The following is a 24,616-nucleotide window of genomic DNA, read 5'->3' as shown; positions in this document are numbered from 1 at the left end:
TGCAGATTATTTACAAGAATAAATGTAAATTCATATGTGGTTTCCACCAAGTGCTACTCAGGGATCTTTTGTTACTGCTTTCTACCTCATTCATGGGCAAGAAGAGAAGCTTCTGGAAAATCATAATGCCTCTAATCAGCTTACTATGTGCCATTCTACATGTATATTATACAGTTACAGTTTACTTTCAGAATACTAATTTTGGAATCATTGGTCAAAACCTATGGCAAACCTGAATAAAAGACAATTTTGCAGACAACTCACCATATCTAAATGTGTATTGAATGGACAATTTGAGATAATATATTTGTTTCCTGTAAAGTATATCAGTATGTGCCTCAAGTGATTAAGGGGGAAAAACTATTCATAAGATGCATGTCATAACTGTACTAATCTTTTGTATGCAATTGTCAGATGCTTTTTCAGTGATTAAATTAAAACTAGCTTTGATCATCATTAGTGAAGTACGAGACACTTGATGAATCTTTTAGTGATTTGTTGCTTCTTGGAATTCCTGATTTATCTACATAGCTACAGTACAGGATCTTCTATGTGTCTGTGTTAAAACAGCCAGTGCATTGCTTTCTGCATTGCTGTTAAATAAAGAAGTTGTCTGCCAATGAGTATAGTGGCTGTTATACAGTATGTGTGTCTGTCATAATGAAAGGGTGCTCAGGCCTAGTGTAAATTTGTCGTACTGACATCTCTATGAGATTATCAAGTTGAATTTAGCAAAGTGGAGTTTTACTTGCTGACCCTAAACACAGAGAGCATAAACACATTATTTCATTTCCCTTTATGTTAAAGCAGTGAGTGCATGAATGTCTACCAGAGTTTATCTGAATTGTTCTTGTACAGCGATGCATAGTGGCAATAGATATCTGTCTTAAGCCCTCTGCAGATGTTATAGACTCTGGCTTTGGGTACATTTGGAGAGGGAAGGACCTAGCCCTAATCCCTCTAGGATTCCTTTGCTCATGTAAGGAGCAGGAAGTCTGAGGAGAAGGGTCCTGCTTCTGTAAAGACTTTACATTTGAAGAAGAATCCAGACCAGCAAGGGTTTTTCTTTGCATGTAGATCATAAATCCAAGAAGCACCTCTCTGCTGTTCAGCTCTTGCTTATATGACCAAGCGAGCTATGGAGGAAACAGAGATGGACACTCTTTGCCATGTGTGGACATAAACCCAGAGATTATGATGCCTTAAGAGCACTTTACAAATAAATTGTGATACCACAGCAGGTATAAAAAAGCTACGAGTGCCTGATAGGTGTTATTCTAAGTAGCATGTGTGCTGTATCATTCACTTGTGATGTGTCATCATGTTAAGTAAGTAAATAATACTTCTGCTTCTGAGAACTGCAGTCAAAAAATAACTAAGATACATAGTACTCTCCTCTGCAATTTCAGACATTTTCTAATTGCAGATTTTAACAGTACCCCGCTAAATGATGCTCAGACATACTTGATTGGATGTTTCTCATTTCTCTCTCTCATTTCTACCCCACCTTAGTGAATTGTTGAAGGGTATCTACTTGGCAGTCCTATGGGGAGAAATACCAGCTATTAAGGTATAGATATACAGTAGTGCCTCACATAGCGACGATAATCGGTGCAGCAAAAATCGCTGCAAAGCGATTTTATCGCTATGCAATACTAAAAAGCCCATAGGAATGCATTGAAACCCCTTCAATGAGTTCCTATCGGCTTCAAACTCACCTTAAAGCAAAAAGCCTCCATATGGTGGCCATTTTCGCTGCCCGGTAAGCGAGGAATCCGTCCCAGAAAACAGTGGCCGGCCATTTTTTTACCCGGTGGCCATTTTGGAACCACCGATCAGCTGTTAAAAATCATCGCTTTGTGATGATCGGTAAGCAAAACAGGGTACCGATCATTGCAAAGCGATTTTTCCCCATAGCGAACATCGCAAAGCAATCGCAAAAGCAATCGCAAAAAGTTAATCGCTATGCGATTTCGTCGTTAAATGGGGCACCCATTAAGCGAGGCACCACTGTACTTGATTAAAATCTGCAACTGTTCATTAGTTACCAACCAAAATATCCATTTAATGGAATAAATCCATTTAATGGAAGTTTTAGTTTTGTAAATGGTTCAGTTTTAGAGTAGCGTAAAAATAGGAGATAGGTAAAGAGAAATAATTAGTTTAATGAGGAGGGTTAGTCCCAAGTGGTAAAAATAGAAGTTGTCATAATTCTAATACACTAAATCCAAAATGTATTTGAAAATAAAAGCAGCTAAAGCAGTGGTTCTCAACTTTGGGTAACCCAGGTGTTCTTGGACTGCAACTCCCAGAAACCCTGTGTTAGGTCTTTAAGAAGAAGAAATGTAATTAAGAATTGGCTAGTGCAGGTGGAGTTATTTAGCCTACATGACAAGAAGGACTTAACTACCATGAAGTGAACCACTAATTTGATTGGCTTTAGGTAGTATAGATTAAGAGGCTACTGTGCCCTTCACAGTTCTATTTTGACTGTCATGCTTACATTCTGTCTCTTTGACTGCTTATTTATTTATTTATTTATTTATTTATTTATTTATTTATTTATTTATTTATTTATTTATTTATTTATTTATTTATTTATTTATTTATTTATTTATTTATTTATTTATTTAACTTATATGCTGCCCACTCTACCCAAAGGTCTCTGGGCGGCTTAGAACAATTAAAATTCAATTAAAATACAATAAAAGATAAAATGATTAAAATACAATTAAAATTACCACCAGGACCCACAGTTGATGTTATTTCAATTAAAAGCCTTCTGTAACAGGAAGGTTTTGACCTGGCGCCAAAATGTCATCAACATCGGCGCCAAACGAATTTCAGTCAGAAGGGCATTTCATAGTCTGGGGGCAGCTGCCGAAAAGGCCCTTTCTCTACAAGCCCTCCCTCTTACCTCCTTGAGGGATGGCTCTTTCAAAAGGGCCCCCTGGCTAGCTCTTAACTGCTGGGTATGCTCATATGGAAGGAGGCGGTCCTTCAAGTATCCATTGCCCAAGCCATTTAGGGCTTATATTTATGTTCCTGTGAACACTATGTAAATATGTACAGTAAGTAAATATTCTCTGCTGTCATTCCTGGTGTCTTCCTGTGTCCCTTACTATGCTGGAACCTCTGGTCCAAATCTTTGTAAGGAGAAAATCATCTGCTGTGATTTTAAACTGCTAACCCCCTGGTGATCAGAACTGATGATGAAGGCTTCTGAGAATTGTAGTCCAAACGCCTTTGGCATTCCTGAGGGCTCCACTTTTTATTATTTAACATCTGTAATCATTTGGAGCACTGGTGTGAGGTGCCACCAATATACTGATGACACCCAACTCTGCTGTTCTTTGTCCTCCAACACTGAGGAAACAGTCAGTAGCCTTGAGCTTGATAATGGGCTTGATCCAGGTGAATGAGCTGAAATTAAATCCTGACAAGATAGTGGTGGTGCTAGTCAGTCCAAAGTCAGACTCAGAAGTGGGATTCCACCTGTTCTAGAATGGGTTGTGCTCTCCCTCCTTGGCTGTGCATTGCATTGCCTTGTGACCCGTTTCCACTCTGAATTAAAACACAACTTTTTAGATTGGTATATAATGCTTTTTTAAAAAAAATATTATTCTATACAGTTTTAATGGTTTTTTAAAATGTATTTTGTTTAATTTTAGCAGTGTTACTGTGAGGCAGATTTACCGTATGTGATTTATTACGTTTTAGCTATATGTGATTTTTATCTTTTTTTGAAAAATGGCTAATCTCCCTTAAGAGCTATTTTTAGTGGAAACAGGAGGTATAAATGTAAATCGTAGATACATAAAGTGTGTTTCTTAAAAGGAAGAGTTCCATTTTGAAATATCTCATTCTTCCCTAACAAGAAAAAAAGAAAAGATAGTGACTTGCAGAGCATAAAGGGTATTGCATGGTAAAATTAGAGTGTGATCCCCTCCCTAATTATTTTTCACTCTTTTAATTCTGAAATAATTCATTATTCAGTTAATAAAATTGGAGTGAGTTGAGGGTTTTAATCAATGGCATATTATTTTTCTGCAGTGAAATATGAATTTATAAATCCAATTGAAATGCAGATAGTACAGTATTCAGAAATAAATCTTATAGTGTCATGAATTTTATGTAGCTCTTTTGTTTTCCTGTCATAAGATTATTTTAAATGTTTGGTTACAAGACTGGCTTTGACATTTGGCTGCTGGATTATTTTTATATGATCCCAGGTACATTGGAGTGAATGTTTTAAACATTAGTTATTTAACATTATTTTTGGAGGTAGATTAAATGATTGGTTGAGTTCATGTTAGTTTATAGCATCTCTACTACGATGGCTGTCTTGAGTAAACGATGAAGCAATTTTTAAAAAATTTGTTTTTTTTCTCTCTGTAGTTTGGTAAAACAAGAATTTCTGAAGTTGGTTATGAATACTTGCAGATGTGGATTTCTTGGATCCATTTCAGTCCATCTTTAAAGATGATTATGGGCTAGAGAGGTTCCAGCACACTTTCAGTGCTCCAGAAACTTGATTCATCTTTGTCTTTAATATTGATCCGTACTGCTCCCTTACATGAAACAGTGGCAGAGGTCCTGGATTTTGACTTTTTTGAGGGAGGTTCATCTCTTTTCACTTAGAGTGGTGCCTCGACTTACGAATGCCCCTTCTTACGAACATTTTGACTTACGAACAGCTCCAGTCGCAACATTTTGCTTCGAATTGCAAACGGAGCTTCCACTTACAAACAGGAAAAAGGCGGGCAATTCAAATTTCTAACTGTAGGTGGTGACGAGGCTGCTCATTTGTACTGTAGCTCTTTCACTTTTGGCAGTTAGAGTGTGTGTTCCCTCTTTTCTTCTGCTTGGCTGGCTGAAGAAAGCCTTGCCTTGCTGCCTTCTGCACCTTGGGGGGAGGCAGGTTGTGTGGAAAAGGAAATTAGGGTAGGTGCCTGGGATTGGAGACATCTGCAGGGCAGCTAGCACTTTCAAGTCACCGGGTCTCCCTCCTCCTGACTGGTGTGTGCATGGACACATATGTGCACCTGCCTGCCTGCTGCCTCCTGAATTTCCACCTTCCCCTTTCCTGGCATTTCACTTGCCTCCTGGAGCTGCCATCTTTGTGGTCTCCTGTGTTGTTGCCCTTTCCTCCAGCCTGCCAGCCTCCATTTTGTGGTGGGGAGGAGGGGGAGGAGATGTAAAACAATTCAAGACACACTTAATACTGATACAGGTGAATATAGTTTGAATTGTATCAGATTCAATATCAAGTTAAAAACAATAAGTCCCTCCTGTCTGTTTAAAATATTTCATATTTCAAGGCAAAACATTTATGCTGAGCTGTGCATGATGTAAACAGGTATTTTAAAATCAATTGAAAATCTTCCTAACCTGATTCAAAAGCATTTTCCCCCTAAGTGTAAATAGGCTCTCAGTCAGAAATGTTCAGAGTCAGTGTTGAAGACCGTTCAGGAATATTTAAAGCTCCCAAAGAAAAACTTAAATAATGTTATGATGGCCTACAACTGAACTGCCTTACCTTTGAATACAGAAGTTGCGAAAAATTAAACTGCCTTGGAAAAGTTACGTGCAATTTTTAGTAGTAATGACCTCAGTGGTGTGTTTCATGAACTTAAAGAGGAGGTCTTGTTGGTAGTTGCCACATAATATTTATTTTATTTATATATTTAAAGATTGTAATTAGGATATATGGAATACTTTGCATAGTAATGTGCAGTGAATTAATTTTTATAAGTGTTCTGTAGAAGCAATAAAGATTGCCTGATTTAGAGAAGCAAATGAAGGTTTCATCATCAAGTGAACATGCTATGCCTTTTCTGTTACGTGGATAAATGAGTGAAGAATATGTTTCCCCCTGCCCCCTGTGGGCACATATGGCTTAAGTTGAAGGTCTTGAAATACTTGTGGCAAAAGCAAATGCTTTGAATTTTCAGATAATTTGCTAAACCATGTGAAATACTTATCTCTTTTCATGTTTATACGAAATGGAGTTGGCGTATTGGGTTAAAATAAGCAAGACTATTTACAGGTGTTTCAGTGCTATGTTAATTTAAAACAGAAGATAAAATACCATTAATTGTACAAATTCTCAGTAGAATATTTCCGTCTGAAGATATTTTATTGCTTCAATATGTAGTTCTTTTGATTGAGAGTTATATCGTATTTGATAAGTTTATTATTTGCTGTTAAATTGCTTCTGACTTAACAGGGATCTTGTGAATTAGTGAACTTGAAAATGACCTTCCATTAACAGCCCTGTTCAGGTATTACAAACTAAAGGCTCATTCATGTTCAATATTTCCTCTCTTCCTGCTGCCTTAAACTTTTCATAGCATTAATTGTCTTTTCTAGTAGGTCTTGGTCTCTTTTTGCAGCAGCCAGCTTCTGGAACCTTTACAGCATACTGCATGTTGATTGATGTTATTGTTTATTGTGCTTGAACTCCTAAAATTATTAAAGTTGAAGTCTTGTTCTCTCTTTTTTTTAAATTTTAAGGATGAGATTTTTCCAAGGGATAAAACACGTAACTGACTGGCCCATATCTTATCTCCAAATTTGCAAAGATTATTCATTGAGGATTATTGCTGCATAATAATGCAGCTATGTTATTCAACCTCAAACAACCCTAGATTTAAAATAGATCAAATATATTGAAAAGGCCAATCTTGCTTCTATTATAAGAGAATGGTTGTCTCGGCTTGTTTTTTTTTAATGTGTAAGGAATCCATTCTTTAGAGGATGTAATATTGATCCTCAAAATTGGCTTTTCAAAAGGCAAAAACAACTACAGTGGTGCCTCGCTTAATGGGCACTCCGTTTAGCGACGAAGCCGCATAGCGACGAAGATTTTGCGATTGCAAAAGCGATTGCATTGCGATGTTTATTATGTTTTTTTTTTTGCTTTGCAATGATCGGTTCCCTGTTTCACTTACCGATCATCGCAAAATGTAGATTTTTAAATAGCTGATCGGGGGTTCCAAAATGGCCGCTGGGTAAAAAAAATGGCCGCCCGCTGTGTTTTTGCATGGATTCCTCGCTTAGGAGGCAGTGAAAATGGCCGCCGTATGGAGGATCTTCGGTTTAAGGTAATTTTTCTGCCCATAGGAACACATTAAACAGGTTTTAATGCATTTCTATGGGCTTTTTAAAATCGCATAGCGATGAAATCACTTAGCAGCGATTTTTGCTGCATGGATTAACGTCGCTATGCGAGGCACCACTGTACTTTGTTATAAGACTGAGTATACATGATACAGAATTTTCAGTGTGAGCTTTGTGCAGTGAAACACTGTATAAATTAGTAGGGGTAGAGGAGGGCAAGAAAGGTCACGGACAGATTGAAAAGGCAGGTTTTCTTTAAAGAGTTTAAAACAACAACAGGCTTGCTTTAAAGAAAGAAATGGAACAACAATCCTCCAGAAAGAAGGATATTTTGCCATGTAGCTTCAGGGTATTAGCACACAGTTTTGTAAGGTATATTCAGAGTATTTCCTAATACAGTGGTGCCTCACTTAGTGATGTTAATCCGTTCCGGAAAAAACATCGCTAAGTGATTTCATCGCTAAGCAATATGAAAAAGCCCATAGGAACGTATTAAAACACGTTTAATACGTTCCTATGGGCTAAAAACTTACCTTAAAGCGAAATTCCTCCATAGCGGCAGCCATTTTGGGTGCCTCTCAAGCGAGGCAAAACAGCGGTGGCCATTTTATTTGCGACAGCCATTTTGGAACCACGCGATCATCGCAAAGCGAATTTTAGCCATAGGGGCCATCGCTAAGCGATCGCTCCAGCGATGGCCAGAAGTCCATTGCAAAGCTATTTCATCACTCAATGGAGCGATCGCTAAGCGAGGCACCACTGTACTTTAGAACAGATAGCACTTGTGTTTTGTTCTAGCACTTTCAATAAACATTCTGCCAAGGCTTTTTAGACCAGTCTCCTCACATCAGTATCCAAAGGGGAACTAATCACCACCTCTGGAGCAATCTGAACTTTTGACCCTGTCAATCAAGACCCAATTAGTTGACTCTTACCTGACTTTTTACTGCCTTCCAAAGCCTTCCTGGCTAAATAGGCTTATCAGAATCAGGCTTCAAGGGGATTTTGTCTAGTTGTAAAAAATGAGACACACAAAAAAAGAAAAGCATACTGATAGTAAAATATTTTGAAAACATATTTGAATACAGAACAAGTATACAGAAGCTCACTCGCTTAAGCTTTGAAATTACTGTGTTTTTTTGCTTTGTAGCTGAGGATGGTCTTACTTTATATTAGCAGAGTTTTGGTGCCTATATCCTATTATAGTCTCTTACAATAGTCTCCATTCCATCCATCGTGTCACTATACACTTGCTTGATGATGATGATGATAATGATCCCTCCAAAGTTCATAGAACCATGAAGCTGGAAGGGTCCTATAAGGCCATCAAGTCCAACTGCCTGCTCAGTGCAGGAATACGAATCAAAGGATATCTGCCAGATGGTTGTCTAAATTTCTCTTTAGTAAAAGGCGAAAGAGTTATACAGTCTGAAGAGAAACCAGAGAGCAAGTGTCTAAATTTCTCTTGAATGCCTTCAGTGTTGGAGCACTCACCACCTCTTGAGATAGTTGGTTCCATTGCTGTACTGCTCTAACAGTCAGGAACCTTTCCCTGATATTCAGCCAAAATCTGGCTTCCTATAACTTGAGCCCATTGTTGTGTGTCCTGCATTCAGGAATGATTGAGAACAGATCTTGCCCCTCCTCTGTATGACAGCTTTTCAAGTATTTGAAAAGTACGGTACACAAGTGCTAGCCCCAATCTGTCCCATTGATCAACAGACACATGAAGGCACTCCAACCCAGAGCCAAACCAAGGTTAGTAAGATTGTTTTGGACTGACCTGGCATTCAATAGCAAAAAGGGTCAGAGCAGAGGGTGCAGGGTTGAGCTGGTTACCTTTCACCCAGGCATGGGACTTTCATGTTTTTTGGACTTCATCCTCCATAATTCATTGAGATTTCCCGTATAATTTTGGGAGCTTTAACCAGGAAATTTAAGTTCTCACTGGAGTTTCACTTATGTACAGGTGGGGAATAAAGGCTCAAGTCAATCATTTTGCTCCTGTGAAGAAGACAGAGGAAGTGAATGGGAGTAGTTAATCTCTTTGCCAAATTAGGTTTTGTGCCCCCGAGAAAGCTGCTAGTCTCATAACCCCGTTCAGCTCCCACAGAGCTTAGCCACTGTCGCCCATTTTTCTTCACATGAATATAGTGGCTTTCCATTTCTTATTCCTCACCTGAAAGTACGTGAAAACTCCTGTGAAGACCTTCTCTTCTCAGAAATAGGGATGGCCAAAAAGTGGGAGGCATTGGTTTTAAAGATCCCTTATTTGAGGAAAAAAAAGAAGGTATGAGGTATTATACTGTTAGAGCAGCTAAATCAAGAATTAAAACAGTTGAGAGGAAAAATGGAAGTGGATGTTTCTAGTATCAGTAGATTTTTATTGCATATTTGTGGGAATTATAACAATAAAAAATAGCTGGAGACACAAAAATATGTGCTTTAGTTCTTTTGATAAAATGTAATAAGAGTACTTGTCTGCTTTTCTTAATCTTTAAGAAATGAAATTAATTTTAATATATGTAGCATTTTGGTGTTAATCTTAAAAAGTATATGTAATGGGAATAATAATAGTAGATTTAATGAGACCTGGGCAAAATTTGTCTGACTTATATGAAGTAGGCTAAATTTAAAATCTTAATAACTATGGTGTTCAACGTCTTTTAATCTAGTAGGTAATATTTCACTGTATCAATTTATTTTCTGATGAACTACAAATTAATAATGGTTATCAAGAAAGTTGCAGTCTTGTGTCCCAGGATATATTTTACTTAATCCACCCCTTTTTTTGTTTCAAGCAGCTACTGTTTGCCTTAACATGTGTTGTGCTTTTCCAGTATGTATGAATAATCTGAAACTGACTTTATCGGGCTGGGTTGATGAAGCAAAGTGATCTGCATTCTTTTGGTTTTGTTCTTTGGAGGCAACACCAGTACTGAGAAACAGATGTAACTTTACATCAATAATTCTTCTCATTTTTAATGGAGTTTTTGAATCCATCATGCTTTGATACAGAAACTTTTGATTTAAGTTAATATCACAGTCTGAAAATGAATCCTCATTGTCCTTAGGAACAAACAAAAATGCCTTGTCAGGATTGTTAGCTTTTATGATTACAGAGAGGATTGGAATGCAGCAGAGACACTTTATTTTCACTGTGGGAGCTGATAAATTTGCAATTTGCATCCCTTCCAGGTGGCATCATATGTATATGGTTAGATCCCACAGCTGTTGACTTAATTGGAAAAATGGGTGTGGGTAGCAGGTGCCTTGAAAATCTGGTATGAAACTAATCTAGAAACAATCTGTGTTGCATTGCCTACCAGTAGACTTAGGAAAACGGCTAATATTATCATAAGTTTCTGATACCTTCACACTACAGTACATCATTTACCATTGTTAATCCCCAAAGCACTGTTGACCCTGTTGTTAAATATTGTAATGTTGAACCACAAAAACCTAGGCAATTACAGTACTTTCCTGATATATCTGAAACTGAACTGGTTACATTGTTAAGTAATTTCCCCCAGAATTCTTATTGTAATGGTTTCTTGTAGTTAGAGGTTTATCAGAAACTAGTGCACTTATAGAGCAGCAGAAGATAAAATTAAAAACTGCTAGCAGATTAAAGATAATATAACACATGCCATGTTCCTTTACTAGGCTAGTATTTTTCCACAGTGATCTAAATTCTTATGCCTGCTAATATTTGGGAGAGGAAGGGGAGAGGAAGGAAAGAAGCACACGAAAATCTAAATATATATTGAAAAAGGAATTAGTCTCTCAACACCATTGAAATATAAAAATTGCTTTTGTAAACCATTCAGTTCTTGATTACATAACAGGAAGTGTTTCCTTGTCTAGTTCACACTTTGACTGTCTAGCTGTATTACTTCATTGATCACATTCAGCATTTTTGCTTATGTGGTTCATTGTGGAGGGTAGCCTTATGTTTCTTGACAAATCTATCAATTTGACAAATCTCATTCATATCCACTTCCCTCATTTAGTATGAAATGTGATCAGTATATATCTCTTCACTTTTTTTCAAGCAACAGATTGCATTTAAATTATCTATCCAAAGGGCCTTTTAGTGATATGTTGAAGTTTACAATGTGCTGTCAAGTTGGAATTGACTTACAGCAACCCTAATAGGGCTTCCATGGTAAGTGAGATGTTTAAGGAGTAGCTTTACTAGTTCCACTCTCCTAATGAGTCTTTGTGGCTGAGCAGTAATTTGAACACAGGACTCCGGAGACCTAGTTCATCACTTTATACCCACTACGCACTACACTGGATATCAGTGATATGTAGAGTTAGAAAATTATCTTCATCAAAATAGTTTATAATCAGTGCTTGATTTCAGGTGTATTTTGCTAGCTCTGAGTTTTGGGGAAAAAACGTTTTGCTGTGTGGGAGAATCTGAGCATCTGGCTGAAAGTTGTTTGGGATGACAAAGCAGTGCTATATAATAATTGTTAAAGGAACACTGGCTCTTTGCTGTAAAATGTTTGAATTTGGTTTCTTTTCTCCCGTTTCACAGTGGAAATACTTTTCATAGGGAATAGTTTCCTCCTTTCTATCCATAGTAAGAAGATTTTAATTTTATTTCCTATGAATTACACTAATACTGTCAGAACTGGGCTCTAAGCAAAAGAAAACACAGCTTCATTCTGATGTGATTCAGGAGGAATTTTGGCTGCCATGAACAATTCTTTCCTTTGGGATTTGGTTGTCTGGCAGCCCTTCGTAACAGTCATTGCCTTTTATAGGAATATATGGTCGAAATGACTAGATAGGCAGGGTATAAATACAATAAATAAATAAATAAATAAATAAATAAATAAATAAATAAATAAATAAATAAATAAATAAATAAATAAATAAATAAATAAATAAATAAATAAATAAATAAATAAAATATGTGTGAATGGATGCTGATTGCCTGCCATGGTGCATGGTAATAGACATGTGATGTGTTAAATTGGGAGGGTGTGTGTGTGCGCGTGTGCAAGAGAGAGGCCAGTTACAGTAGAGACAGAAAAAAAGCTCTTGAGTAAAATGGGAGTTCAGATACAAACAAGGCTGTTCAGATGAAGTCAAAGTGATGTTGGATGAAGTTTGGGAAAAGAGAGAGCTGAAAATTAGTTAAGAACTGGTGTAAGACATCTTTTTTTGTGTGTGAGAAGCTGTGGAAAAGTAGTGTGTTCTCATGGGAAATAACAATGTATAACTGTATGATAAGAACTTGGCAGCTTGAAATTTTTGAATTCCTTATCCTTTTATGTTTAAACACTTCATTTTGGTTTACAAATCCCATCTTTTATTCTTAAAAATTGCACTCACAGTACTGTATATTCAACTATGCATACTGCTGGCTATCACTGGGAGATGTATTCAAGGTTGTCATGAAAATTCCACAGGCTATATGTGTTTCTGTAAAAGCATGCTTACTTTTTAAAAAAAGACAGTGTAAATTTAGCCCTTAGTTCTGGCAGTGGAGAGAGAACACTGGCTGTTTGGTTGGTTTGGTAAATTGATAAATTGACAAGGTCATCCAGAGAGGAAGCAGCTCCTGTTACATGGAAAGAGCCCCTATTACAGGTTAGACAATCTCCTCAGTCTCAGATAAGGGTTTAAGAGTGATTGTGGTTTGGTGGTAGCAGACATCAAGTAGAGGAAGCTGTGTATAGTGTGCCCCACCACCACAAAGCGGATAATGAAATGAGCATTATTGTTCTGTCTCTATCCAGGTGGGATAAAATAATGATTAAAAAGGATGGATGACTTTGCAGACTAGCAAGTTGATGTAGGTTGGGGCAAGAAGCTTAAGAATTAAATGAATGTTAATATATAATAATTATATTCTTATTTCTAAAAGCTGAAAAAGAACTAAGGAAAAAAAGAATTAAAATGTTGTTTGTTTTCTATTGTATCTTCTGGTACTATAGATCATTTACATAACTTTTGTTTATACCTTTCTTTAATTACACTTGAGTAAATTTTTATGCTTGGAAGCTAATATGATGATTTGTTAAATTCTGAGGTTTATAAATTCTTAAGAACAAGATTTCAATATGGTAATTATGAGGAAAATTTTCATATTTCTGTTCTGGCCTCCTGCTGTGCTCTGATTGTCTACTGTTGCACTATGATTTCACAATTCAGTGTTCCATGCTGTGTTTTATATGCAGTATATACTCTTTCTACACATACCAAGCTTACATACTCTACACCACTGGTTCATAACCTTTGTTACTCAGATGTTTTTGGACTGCAACTCCCAGAAGCCTTCACCATCAGCTCTGCTGGCTGGGGTTTCTGGGAGTTGCAGTTCAAAAACACCTGAGTAACAAAGGTTAAGAACCACTGCTCTACACAATGGATAGTTTTCCAACACATAAATGTAACTTCCTTTTCTGGAATACTTGCTTTCACATTGTTGTTTTCATGTGGTCTGTTGTTGTTTAATTGTGTCCGACTCTTTGTGACCCCATGGACCAGAGCACAGCAGGCCCTAGAATATCAATGGGAGTGGATTTGTTCTAGTGGAATATTTCTAGTGTCTCTGCACCACAAAAATTCAAGGCAGAAGCTATTAGTAATATACAGTGGTGCCTCGCATAGCGAATGCTTCGCTATGCGATGAAACCGCATAACGAAGGGTCCCAGGCCATCGCTGGAGCGTTCGCTGAGCGATGGCCCCTATGGGCTTTTTTCGCTATGCGATGATCGCGCGGACGCGATCAAAGCATAGCGAACAGCTGATCGGCGGTTCCAAAATGGCCGCCGCTAAAACAAAATGGCGACCGCTGTTTTGCCTCGCTAACGAGGCATCCAAAATGGCCGCCGCAATGGAGGAAACTCGCACAACGGTGAGTTTTAAGTCCATAGGAACGTATTAAATCAGTTTTAATATGTTCCTATGGGCTTTTTTGTTTCACTTAGCGATGGATTCGCTGAGCGAGGGTTAATCTGGAACGGATTAACCTCGCTAAGCGAGGCACCACTGTATATCCCAGAGTTGGGTCAAATTCATGGTGGTTGCTTTGATGACACTGTCCAACTATCTCATCCTCTGTCGTCCCCTTCTCCTCTTGCGTTCACATTTTCCCAACATCAGGGGCTTTTCCAGGGAGTCTTCTCTTCTCATGAGATGGCCAAAGTATTGGAGCCTCAGTTTGTGAGCACTCAGAGTTGATTTCTTTTAGAATGGATAGGTTTGTTCTCCTTGCAGTCCAGGGGACTCTCAAGAGTCTCCTCCAGCACCACAATTCAAAAGCATCAATTCTTCGGCAGTCAGCTTTCTTTATGGTCTAGTTCTGACTTCCATACATCGCTACTGGAAAAACCATAGCTTTGACTGTTTGGACTTCTGTTGGCAAGGTGATGTCTGCTTTTTAAGATGCTGTCGAGGTTTGTTATCGCTTTCCTCCCAAGAAGCAGGCGTCTTTTAATTTTGTGGCTGCTGTCACCATCTGCAATGCTCATGGAGCCCAAGAAAGTAAAATCTGTCACTGCCTCCATATCTTCCCCTTCTATTTGCCAGGAGGTAATGGGACCAGTGGCCATGATCTTGGTTTTTTTGATGTTGAGGTTCAGACCGGTTTTTTGCGCTCTCCTATTTCACCCTCATTAAGAGGTTCCTTAATTCCTCCTCACTTTCTGCCATCAGAGTGGGATCATCTGCATATCGGAGGTTGTTGATATTTCTTCTGGCAGTCTTAATTCTGGCTTGGGATTCCTCCAGTCCAGCCTTCTGCATGATGTATTCTGCATATAAGTTAAATAAGCCGGAGGACAATATATAACCTTCTCATTCCCCTTTCCCAATTTTGAACCAGTCAGTTGTTCCATATCCAGTTCTAACTGTTGCTTCCTGTCCCACATATACAGTGGTGCCTCGCTTAATGATTTTAATTGGTGCAAAAAAACACATTGCTATGGGAAAACATCGCTAAGCGAAACACGTTTTCCCATAGAGATGCATTGAACTCCGGATAATCCGTTCCAATGGGAACGGATTGCTGTCCTTAAGCGAAAATCGCCACAGGAAACATCGCTAAGTGAAACGCGGTTCCCCAATTGAAATGCATTGAAACCTATTCAATGCATTTCAATGGGGAAAAATTACAACAAATTCAAAAAGAGTCAGAACAAAGTCAAATTAGTTTAACAAAGGGTTTATTAAGTGCACTTATGATTTCAAGCATTCTGAACCTTTTAAAAACATTTTAAATATTTAAAAGACAGCCAACACGAGGCTGTCAAAACCATCATGAAGCGAAACAGGGGGACCCAAACTGTCATCGCTATGCGAAGCAAGGTCCCAAACATTGCTATGCGAAAATCGCCCATAGGAAACATCGTTAAACGGAGCGTAAGATCGCTCCAGAAAACTAATCGTTAAGTGATTACATCGTTAAACGAAGCAATCGCTAAGCGAGACACCACTGTAGATTTCTCAGGAGATGGATAAGGTGGTCAGGCACTCACATTTCTTTAAGAACTTGTCATAGTTTGCTGTGGTCCACATAGTCAAAGACTTTTGCGTAGTCAATGAAGCAGAAGTAGATGTTTTTCTGGAACTCTCTGGCTTTCTCCATAATCCAGCGCATGTTAGCAATTTGGTCTCTAGTTCCTGTGCCCCTTTGAAATCTAGCTTGTACTTCTTGGAGTTCTCAGTCCACATACTGCTGAACCCTGCCTTGGAGGATTTTGAGCGTAACCTTGCTAGCGTGTGAAATGAGTGCAATTGTACGGTAGTTGGAGCATTCTTTGGCACTGCCCTTGTTTGGGATTGGGATGTAGACTGATCTTTTCCAATCCTCTGGCCACTGCCGAGTTTTCCAAACTTTCTGGCATATTGAATGTAGCACCTTAACAGCATCATCTTTTAAGATAATAAATAGTTCATCTGGAATGCCATCACCTCCAGTGGCCTTGTTGTTAGCCGTGTTTTATTGCTTTATTCTATTGAGGGCTCCCACATCAGGAAAAGATTGTTAATAACAGGAAACAACCATGATAGTACCCCACATAATTTTTAGAGTGGTCATCAGACCTGGCTTTTAGTGGTCCCCTTCTGTCTGTCATAATAGCCTATGTTATATAATAGGAGAGAATTGGGGATTTTGTCTAGTATGCCTTTTTGGAATAAGTAAAATCAACTGAGGTGTTTATTGTGTAGCCCAAGGAAGATATGATCATGGTTTTCCCTGATGGATCTCTCTATCATCATAAAAATAGATATCAGCATCATTGTTTGAGGGCTTGATGCCAGAGAGTGCATTGGTTGATAAGGAGAAACACAGAGTTTTCAAATGATTGATAGATTAAACTACTATTGTGTGTGAGTTCATTCAGCCCACAAAGGTAATTCCAAACCAGTATGTTACACAGATAACACTTTATCCAAAATATATTGTAGTTTTCAGGGCAGCACAGGTCACAGAATGCACATGTGGCGATGCCTGTAAATATGAAAATAAGTGTCAGTCTCTTTAGTACAAAATAACCTGGATTATTAGTCTTAGAGAGTTATTCCCAAAATTGGTCTGTCTTTGGTTTCTTTGCTGTGAATGATTATATTGGTATTGGAAGTTGGCAAATAATGTTTTAAACTCAAGTTCAGGTATTGTTTTTATATAAATAATTTCTCAACCGAAGGTAGAACTGAAGAGATCTCACATTCTTGCACAGTATCTCAAATTATTATCCAGAACAGGCTGTTGGACAGGAGCAGCTGTGTTGAGAAGTATTACTCCTGAAATTCTTTATTCTGGCTAGCATTTCAAGAACAAGCTGACTTGGGTCCTTTTAAGGAGAGAGGCCGGGTAAACAAACAAACAAACAAACATACGTCACCCTCGACTGTATCTTGTCACTATTGGTGTACAATATTTTACTTTGATTTAACATTAGAACAGTTTAATCATGCAGAGGTAATGTTTAATGGTGCTCAGTAATTGAGTTAATGATCAGGTGTGAGAGTACATTAGATATTGTACAGCTGTTAATTTTCAAAACCCATGTGTTTCCAGATTTTAGAATGAGCTAATAGTGAAGTTTTACTTAATTAAGTCTCTGAACCTTTATGGCAATCTTTTGTGTCGTCCTTGTCACGAGAACAATTGTCAGTGTTTGATTTCCTCTACATTTATGCTTCATTTTGGCTAGTGCTATTGTTACTTGTGTGGGCATGAAACAGCTGTCATAATAAAATTATCCTTTCAGTGGGATACATTAATTTACAGGTGTAGGCAATCCAAGGATAGAGCTGCCTCTGAGCTCCAAATGTAGCATGTAACATGAACGTTCAATGGAAAACAATCTCTTACAGCATGTTGCATCAGCTTTTCCTCACCAGTTTTGATAAACAAATATGTTACTAGGCACAAAATGGATGACAGAATTAACTGAAAACAATATCTTGGTTGCTTATCAACAGGTTTAATTTAGATCGTCATTTTATATGTTAAGCATTTAACTCTGTTGTTTCCACCTGAACCCCTCTTCCCTTGGCTGTGTTTTAAATTAATCTGCATGTTCTTAGGATAACTAAGAGAGCAATATTGTTTGTTCGGAACCAGTAGGAGTCTCTAGTGTGCTGAACATAAAAGTTGTGGTAATGTATTTGCTCATTTAGAGACAACCAGCTGAAAATGGCTTAAATAAATTGGAAAGGGTGGTAGTTCATCATCATCATCACATAATGCCTGTTGGACTGATGTTGAATAGTTCATTATACAATAGTAGCTTTGTTTTAGAAAGGACATCTTTTTGACTATAGAGCAAAGTTGAAATGTCATTTTGTTTTGTTGTTCACTATAAGGCTTGATCTTTGCTTATCTGATGGTATTTGATTTTAAGCCCACTGAAAAACCAAAGATGTTCTGACTTTTAAAATAACAAGAACAAAGAAGTACCAATTAAAGCATTTTAAAGATTGAAACATAACTTGAGTGTGAAAGTATGCTTCTGCTAAATTCTTAGAAATGTTCTATTTGTTTTGCAGTTAAAAAGACAGTTGATACAGAAGAAAAGAAGGGAACAGTGCCTAAGAAGAGAGCTAAAGAGTTAAGATTGCTGGATGGGAAGACAGCACAGAATTTGTGTATGGAATATGTTCTTTCATTTTACTGTATGCTTTATCAAGTCCAATGTCAACAATTTTGAAAAAGATTTTCTGTTAATAGTCATTTCATGTTCCAAGGGAAATAAGTATTGTGATATATCCTAATATGGAAGCTTTCTTTCCTTTTTCCTACCTTCTTGAATTTGATTTGAGGAAAGAACTGTTAACTGTTAATACCATCCTATGAAGACTGGACTGAGGCAGTACATGAAATAAAGATGAAGAATCCTTAGGCTGCATAATAAAACAACCTTATTGACTTTATTTTGTCAAACTTGAGTACGGGATGAGAATGATGAATAATATCCTTGAGCTTTCCACGGCGGAAAAACAGATTCTCCATTCTGGCAGTTCTACTTATCTTAAAAACACTTTACAAAATCTGAATGTCACGTACCTGGGAGAGAAGCCTAAATAGGAAAGATTTAAGGCTTAGCTGGGCCTAGCTCCACCCACGCTTCCTGTTTTTGCCTGGAAGCTAGCTGACAGCTTTCCTTCTGAGCAGAAAGCATGGACAGAACTAGGCCTAGCTAACCTTCAAAGCCTTCCAATTTAGGACTGTCTCCCAGGTGCATCACATTTGGGATTTGTAAGGTGCTTATAAGATGGGTAGAATTGTGGTATTATTTGTATCCAGAAAAGTCAAAATCCCATCCCTAGTTACTGTTATAGAAGTCATCTGTTAGCATATGCTAGAAATGTTCCCCTCATTAGGAATTGCTCTTCCTTAAATTTGATTTTCAAGGAGTCCAGGAATGGAGAACAATGGGTTATTATTTAACCTTGCTATTTATACAAGACAGAGCAAATTAAAAATACAGGGATATGTCGGCTGAAATCCTACTGCACAGCTCTCTTTATGTAACAGTGATGACATCATTATGAGTGGCAAATAACCACTTCCTTTGGGGATTTTGAGGGTATACATGACTTATTTGCATCATGTATGAGTAACAGGACTCCCAAAATTGCCTTGGATCAGAATTGATTTGCCTTTAATCAGCAATGATTTGCCACTAATGATAATGCCATCTCCATTGTACACAGAGATACGCAATAATATTTCAACCATTAAAAGTACAATGAGCTGTTGACATTGCTTATATTAAATATAAATTGGGTTCTGGTTTTAATAAAACAGCTTCCTACAAATTCTGGATTAAATCATGACCAGTACATTTTACCATACATAGAAAGTAGTTGCACATTGTTTGTGTTTTTGACCATACTCTAAGTATCAAATTTTTAATGTATTTAATCTTTTAGGCCTTTAAGCCTAGTGGTTCTCAGTAGTTACAGTAACTGGTTGCATGATAACTAAATGCAGCTTCTGGGTTTAAAGGACATATTCTTGTTAATATTGGTTATTGATGAAAGACTGTATCTTTCCTATCCGGCTTCTTCACTTCTGAAACTATCTGGCCAGCTATTATGAGAACTGGCATGGTGAGATGGTTATTTTTTGCCTTTAATTCAGCAAGGTTCATTACATTTCGTATGAAATGTGATAGCTTATAAACCAATAAGCAAGTGAAAATTTGTCTTAAGCAATTGTGTACTTTATCATTTCTGAGAGGTCCGAATCATATATCAAAGGCCCATAGTTCAGTCCTCTTTGGACACTACATTTTCTTTAAAAATATCTCTGTAAAGAAGAATATCATAATTGGGGCACTGGTTTTAATCAATATGATCTACGCTTGGGTAGAAAGAAGTCAGCTTGTTTAAAAGCATTCCTCCTAGATCTTGAATAAAATTCTGTACCATAGAATCAAATTGGATTTCCTTCACATCAGGTCTTTTAAAATTTTAGTGTCTTTTTTTTAAAATAAACTCATTGCAACAAATTGCAGATGGCATGAAAGGTCAAAGACTTAGGGAATCCTTGTTTTACTGCAAATATATAACATGGTGGTACGTGTTGCTTAGGGATGCATTTTTAAAAAACTTTTCCTCTTACCTATTTCATGATGGCCAGAGTCCTGTTGCACAATGTTATCTTGAACAAACCCAAATGACATCATAAACTTCAGCTGTTAGGGATAAATTAAACTATATTTACTTAAATATATATGTTTCTCAGTGTGTACAACATGATCAGCATCAATTAAATCTATTATTTGATTAACTATTTCAGTTCAGTATTTATTCTAATCATACAAAATCATAATGGTTTTTATTTGACAATAGGCTCTCAAATTATGGTGTTTTTTTTCAGCTATTTTTCTGGGATCTTTCCGCATGCCCTATGAGGAAATAAAAAATATTATTATGGAAGTAGATGAAGAAAAACTGAGTGAAGCATTGATTCAAGTAAGTTACCACTGCATGACTTTAAATTAAAATGTTGCTCTTCCAAATGCTTTTCTGAAGACCTGTTGACTACAATGGATTCTTAGAATCCTGTGAGGTTTGAAGTCACATACCTTGGCTGGTTACATTTCAGCAGATATGGACATTTGTCTGACAGGGATGCTGTGGCCATATCCTGCATTACAGATCCTCTGTTGAGCATAAATTTCCAGAGGAAAGCTGCAGTATGTTAGTTGGTAGGGTTTGTTTTTTTTTTTTGCAGTGAAAACAACCCTCCTGTGATATCTTAAAAACTTAACAAATTCTATTTGGCATAAGCTTTCATGGACTGTAGCTCACTTTTTCAGATGACAGAGTATTGCAGAAGGTTTAAGTTCCAGTCCTTTGCATCTCCAATTAGAATTGGGGTGGGGGAACCTGTGTGAAATTCCAGAGGTCTGCTGGCAGTGAAAGAAATGATTTGGTTCAGAATAAGGAAGCTTAGCCGTGTTTTTAAAGCTCTGTAGAATCTGCTTGTTCAAGAAGAGGGAAAAAACAGATTAATTTCTTAGCGAATATTCTGCTATGTAGTTAGGCTAGGGGAAGAACAATAACATAATTTGCCATAGCAAATTGTCTGCGGACAAACGCTAGCCCTGTGGGTTGGAAACGGAGATGAGCACCACTGCCTAGAGTCGGACATGACTGGACAAATTGTTGGGGGGAACCTTTACCTTTTTTTAGCAAGTCCCTGCTTGAACACCTTGTTGTACTCTGAATCGTATGATTGGTATGTAGTCCAAAATCAGATTGGAGACAGGCGGGGGTTCGTTGTGGTGAGAACTCTCAGTTCCGCCTGCCTCCCAAACCGGGGGGGGGGGAATACGTCGCTAGGAGAAGCAACTTCTGAAGCACTAGATATGACAGGGGCGGATGGGATCAGTGAAGGCTGGTTCCCCCTCCAAAGTCGTATCTGAGTGCACGGACTGAGGAGGAAGCCATTTTGGCAAAGAGTTGGGAACACCCCAAGCACAGAGTGAGAGAGTGCAAAAGGATGTTAGAGATATCTCAACCAGAGACTCTGAGTAAGTTAAAGTACAGTATTTGTTTATGTAAGGCAAGTCTCCATGGACCCAAATAAATAAACAGAAAAGAGACAAATATAAAGAGTCAGCAAAATGGACTTTAACTTTTTAAAAAATCTTACAATCACGGTAGAAGGGAAGCCCCCCACCACCACTTGGATTGGGAGAACAAGAGGAGAGGAGAGAGAAAGGGAGAAAGGGGAGAAAACTACCTTGCCACGGAAGTAGAGCAATTTAATATAAAAGCCTCGTTCTGTGACTATTTGAAATACCGATATTAAATCCTATTTACTTAAAAATGCTGTGGATCCTTTAAATTTTTATTGTTGTGATTTGGCAACTGTGAGAACTTTGTACCTGGAGGGAAGTTCCGCCACCTCTTGGATTGGACATGTAAATATGACTGAGAATGGAAACTAAAACAGGCAAGCAAGCAGGATGAAATTGCTCCGTTAAATCTACAAATGGAAAGAGCCAATGACATACTTAGATTCCAGAATCTACCAGAACAAAAAGGAGAAGGTACAGCACAAGTGATTACTACCTATTTAGCATTGTTCATGGAGATGCAACCAGAGCATGTTCAACAAAATATAGACACAAATGAGCTGCAGTAAGCAAGAAGCTTCATTACTTGGTGATATTTGAGAATTGTTGAAGAAACTGTTGGTTTGGCACCATACTACATTTAACAAATACTACCTGAAATCCTGTTGTTTAACATTTTAAGTTGTACCTGTGGGGTTTGGTGAGTCAACTCCTTTGTAAATCCCATTGTTCCAATCACCTGCTTTAGTTGTAATTTACTGTACTAAGCAACTGATTTTAGCCATTGATGAGAACAGTAGTTTTGGTTTTTGCATATTAATAGTAGATTTCATTTCCAAGTGGCACCATCTGCACAAAAGAAGGGATGTAGCTTTGCAAGCATTGGATAACTTCATGGTTTAATTGAAGTGTAACAAAAAATGAGGGAGGGAGTTTTTACAGATTTAAAGCCTGACGAGGACTGAGTATGCTCAGTGGCCATGATTAGGGATGGGAGTTTTTTGGATGGCATCGCCCACAGTTCACAGAGGCAAAATTCCAGGAATTACAGCCAAAACCAAAAGTGTACAGAGCAAATTTCATTACCTGCATGTGGGTTTCCATTGCTACTATTCTTTCAAGAAAAAGCAGACTGTTCTGGTAGAGCCTGGGAGTTGCAAGGCTCTATGGGAGTCTGAAAGGTTTGTGGGATGGTTAGTACTTTGAGTGGCACTCTCTGTACAACTGGGTGGGCAGTGAGACTACCTGTACTATGGGTCCTTGCCACTCTCATGGACCTTTGGCATTCCCATGCACCAGTGGAGCAGTTTTTGCCTTCTCAAAGGTGAATAATGGCCATGGAGGCCCATTTGTAGTTTTTGACTGCATCTCCCAGAAATGTGAGAGTTGTAGTCCAAAATATCCCAGAAATGTGAGAGTTGTACTCCAGAATATCTGAAAATCACATCCTCAGCCATGATGTTGTCTGACTTTTTGGAGGTAGGGTGAGGAGAATATTGTTCTTATTCTTATCATGTAAACTGAGAACCTGGTAATAGAAGAAGCAGGGTAAATAGACTTTAAAATAAACAAATACACGGGAACATTGGTACATTATCTACATTGCACTGAATTTTTGATAAGAAACATACATGAGAAATCCTTTTCTCATTAATGTGAAAATACATACACAATTGATACGTTACACAGTAGTCTATTGTGTGTTCACAGACAGACAGAGAGAGAGAGCGAGAGAGAGAGAGAGCGAGAGGAGCAACTGCAATTTTGTTGCAATTAAAAAAACTGTAACAAAGAGATTTAGAAATGCAGGTAACAAGTCCATCCACTGGAGTAAAAAAGTTTTTTTGTCCACTGTTTTTCCCCCCTTAGACATACCTAGAGGGGGAGTTATATCTCTATGAGAGCTAGTGCATTACATGGAGAAGTTAAAAGTTCTGTCCCTGGTTTAAGCAGCAGGTGGTGGATGAAATGTCTACCTGAGAGCTCATGAGCTGTTGCCAGAGTAGACTGAAGTAGACTTAGAGAAGATGGGTTGAGTGGTGTGCTGCAAAGTTTTAATTTTGTCCATAGAATAAAAATTGATGGATATACTAATTGGAAAAAAATTGGGAATAGCTTTGGCTTTGTAACAGGTTCTTGAATTTGACAACAATAACATCTATGTACATTATAAGAGGTTTAATAATGGAAAGTCCAAATGTGGCCAAGACCTAAGTGACTTAATGAGATGTTTTGAGACAAGAAAGAAAGGTTATGGTTTGGTATGCAAGAAAGGGCACTGTGGTTCAATATCTTCACTTAACTAACCTTTAAATGTGCAATTAACATTTAAAGAAAATAAACTTTGTGGAATGCTGTTGAATAATTGCAGAAATGTGGGAAGTAATAAAATGTCTCAGTTCTGTTTAATAGACAGTTTTTGAGCACCACAGTGCTGACATAACATAAAATTAGAGCTACAAAGCATGAAAGATTGAATACAAAGTGCACTTCAGTGCTGTCACAAACACTTCCTTTTCTGTCTAAATCAGGATCACTAATGTGCCACTTTAAATATGATTTCATGCAGGCTGTTGAACTGTACTATTCTGTTCTCCTGTAGGTATCTTGAGTTAATGGGTGCATGTGCGCAATGTATTCAAATTGGACCTGAGGACAGTTGTCATACCTTCTTGTTAAGGAAAGACAACTTTTAAGTTCAAGGTCTATAGCTAGTGTTTTCCTTCCGCTTAGATTTAAGCGTTCCATCTGGTATTGTTATATGGAAACACATTTCTGAAAGCATTTTTTCAATAGAAGGCTTAAAGTATTGATGTTGGCCACAGTTAAGTACATTTTGGCTTTATGCATATGGATGCCATACCTATCTCACAGTGGAATGGAGGTGAAAAATTCAAAGCTGCATGACAGATGGTGAATTTTTAAGTGA

The 24,616-nt window shown here is 37.8% G+C and overlaps 1 protein-coding gene across 5 annotated transcripts in view; it reads left to right on the top strand.

The window, feature by feature from the left end:
- Positions 1-24,616, top strand: part of DIAPH2 (diaphanous related formin 2) — a 420,545-nt gene that overhangs the window by 150,213 nt on the left and 245,716 nt on the right. For all 5 annotated transcript variants that reach the window (XM_078380631.1, XM_072981023.2, XM_072981022.2 and 2 more), the window contains 2 exons: positions 18,143-18,241; positions 20,481-20,575. In XM_078380631.1, coding sequence (XP_078236757.1) covers positions 18,143-18,241; positions 20,481-20,575 — 194 coding nt within the window. The remainder of the gene's footprint in view (positions 1-18,142; positions 18,242-20,480; positions 20,576-24,616) is intronic.

Source organism: Pogona vitticeps, chromosome 11 (genome assembly GCF_051106095.1).
Source record: "Pogona vitticeps strain Pit_001003342236 chromosome 11, PviZW2.1, whole genome shotgun sequence".
Taxonomy (NCBI): Eukaryota; Metazoa; Chordata; class Lepidosauria; order Squamata; family Agamidae; genus Pogona; species Pogona vitticeps.
The sequence above is the reverse complement of the archived record's forward strand: the minus strand, read 5'-3'. Positions and strand labels throughout refer to the sequence as shown.